The 1,711-nt window shown below is 60.0% G+C and overlaps 1 protein-coding gene across 2 annotated transcripts; it reads right to left on the minus strand.

Annotated features, from left to right (window-relative positions):
- Positions 1-548: 548 nt before the first annotated feature.
- LOC136285881 (mid1-interacting protein 1-B-like) lies at positions 549-1,711 on the minus strand. Of its 2 annotated transcripts, none has more exons than XM_066177392.1 (2): positions 1,217-1,711; positions 549-930 (listed from the first exon to the last, which is right to left on the minus strand). In XM_066177392.1, the coding sequence occupies exon 1, from the start codon at positions 1,646-1,648 to the stop codon at positions 1,235-1,237; it is 414 nt and encodes a 137-aa protein (XP_066033489.1). In that variant the 5' UTR covers positions 1,649-1,711; the 3' UTR covers positions 549-930; positions 1,217-1,234. The 2 variants fall into 2 exon arrangements, with proteins under 2 accessions (XP_066033489.1, XP_066033488.1); XM_066177391.1 differs by having other exon boundaries at positions 549-935.

The following is a 1,711-nucleotide window of genomic DNA, read 5'->3' on the forward strand; positions in this document are numbered from 1 at the left end:
GAAGAGATAGGAATCTCCAGTGTATCCCAAAGCTGGGATGTCTGGACATGGGGCTGGGCTCTTGAGGGGAGGCTACTGTCCAAAGATGCTGAGACCTGCAGCTCTACCCCCCCTCACTATTGCATGACTGGGCTGAGCGTTGGGGCAGATTCACACCTTTGCATACACAGAAATCAGGTATCAGCTTTTGTGGTGTTGCTGTCAAAGTAAGCAAGAAACATTTCAGCCTGAGGCTGGCGACACAAAGGAACAGGCTGCCCAGTGAGTTTGACAGGCCCTGTGGTTAGACACAGCTCTGAGCTACCTGGTCTAGTGCATGATGTCCCAGCACAGAGCAGGGCACTGCACTAGAATGAGGTCTCTGAAGATGCTGAGGGATCTTCAGGTCTCTGAATGTCGCTTCCAACACAAACCACCCCATGACTTTGGGATTCTTTGTCCCTTTCAAATTCCCCAGCACAGTCCTGGAAAGTTCCCTCCCTGTGGAGCCAGTGTGCCCCTGCCTCATTGGGGCGCTCCAGGAGTGAAAGCACCACACTGACAATGGCTTCAAAGGGATTCTTTTATTAGCAAAAACAGGGGGAAATGCCCTTGGAGTCCAGGTACCAGCTGGAAAAGGGCTTGGCAGCCTCAAGGGACTGTTGGAGGTCGGGGCCACCTCACAACGCTCCCAGCTTCGTGCCGCTCTTTGAAAATAAAGAGGAGGGCGCGAGCCTGCAGCTCTTCCAATGGACTTCCAGGCACAGCCAGATGCTTCTTCCTATGAGGATAAGGCACCATCTGGTTCTCCAGTGGTCACAACCATCTCCGGTGTCAGTGCCAGTGCCAGGAGATCAGGTGAGCTGCCACGGCGTGGGGAACGCGAGCGTGACTGGGAAGAGCCTGCGATGGTCAGCGACGGGGACGTCTTGTGCTTCCCGACACCAGCACCTGTCCTGCAACACCAGCATTCCTTAACTCCAAGGATCATCCCAGGGGGACACACGGTCCCTCACCCCCGAGCCCACGGACTCTGAAGCCCTGCAGTCTCTGCACAGAGCAATGGGATGGGTTCCCGCCTCCAGCATGGAGAGGGATATCCAGCCCCAGCTGAGGGGGCAGCCCCCATTTCAAGGCCCTTCCCAGCAGGTCCCCACCCCTGCCCTGTTGGGCACCTCTCCGGGGAGCCCACCCACTGTCTTGCTGCCCCTGGACTCTGCATCCCCGCAGCTCTTACCTGGGGGCCAGGACAGGGTCACCAGCTGGGCTGCCCCTCGCTGAGGTTGATCTGCTCCAGGATCTGGCTGTACCTCCGGGTCAGGGCGTTGGTGTCCCTGGTGAGGTGGGTGAGGACCTCCTGCAGGCCAGTCAGGTGGTGGGACAGGCGCCTCTCCAGCTGGGCATCCCCGGCCTCGTTGCTGTCCGAGGACGTGTCCACGTCGGTGTCGGTGTCGGCGTCGGCATCGCTCGGGCTCTGGTCACCCACAGAGGCCAGGCCTTTCTCCACCATGGGCTTGATGGCCTTGAGCAGCTGGTAGCGCTCGTAGAGGTCCGTGCGGCTCTCGGCGGCCGGGGCCGCCCCCTCCTGCTGCGGGAACACCCCTCGGAGCAGGCTGGGGAACATCACCTCCTGCTCCATCTTCTGCGTGGCCGAGAAGTACTGCTCCATGGCCCTTCTCCTACGGCTCTGGCACTGCTGCTCTGCGATCTCCTGACGGTGTCGCCTGCTCCC

Source organism: Chamaea fasciata, unplaced genomic scaffold (genome assembly GCF_029207755.1).
Source record: "Chamaea fasciata isolate MVZ Bird 193981 ecotype frontalis unplaced genomic scaffold, bChaFas1.0.hap1 SCAF_2, whole genome shotgun sequence".
Classification (NCBI taxonomy): Eukaryota; Metazoa; Chordata; class Aves; order Passeriformes; family Sylviidae; genus Chamaea; species Chamaea fasciata.

Bases quoted from the DNA above. Each gene is read 5' to 3' on its own strand.
- LOC136285881 (XM_066177392.1), bottom strand. From the start codon at position 1,648: ATGGAGCAGTACTTCTCGGCCACGCAGAAGATGGAGCAGGAGGTGATG.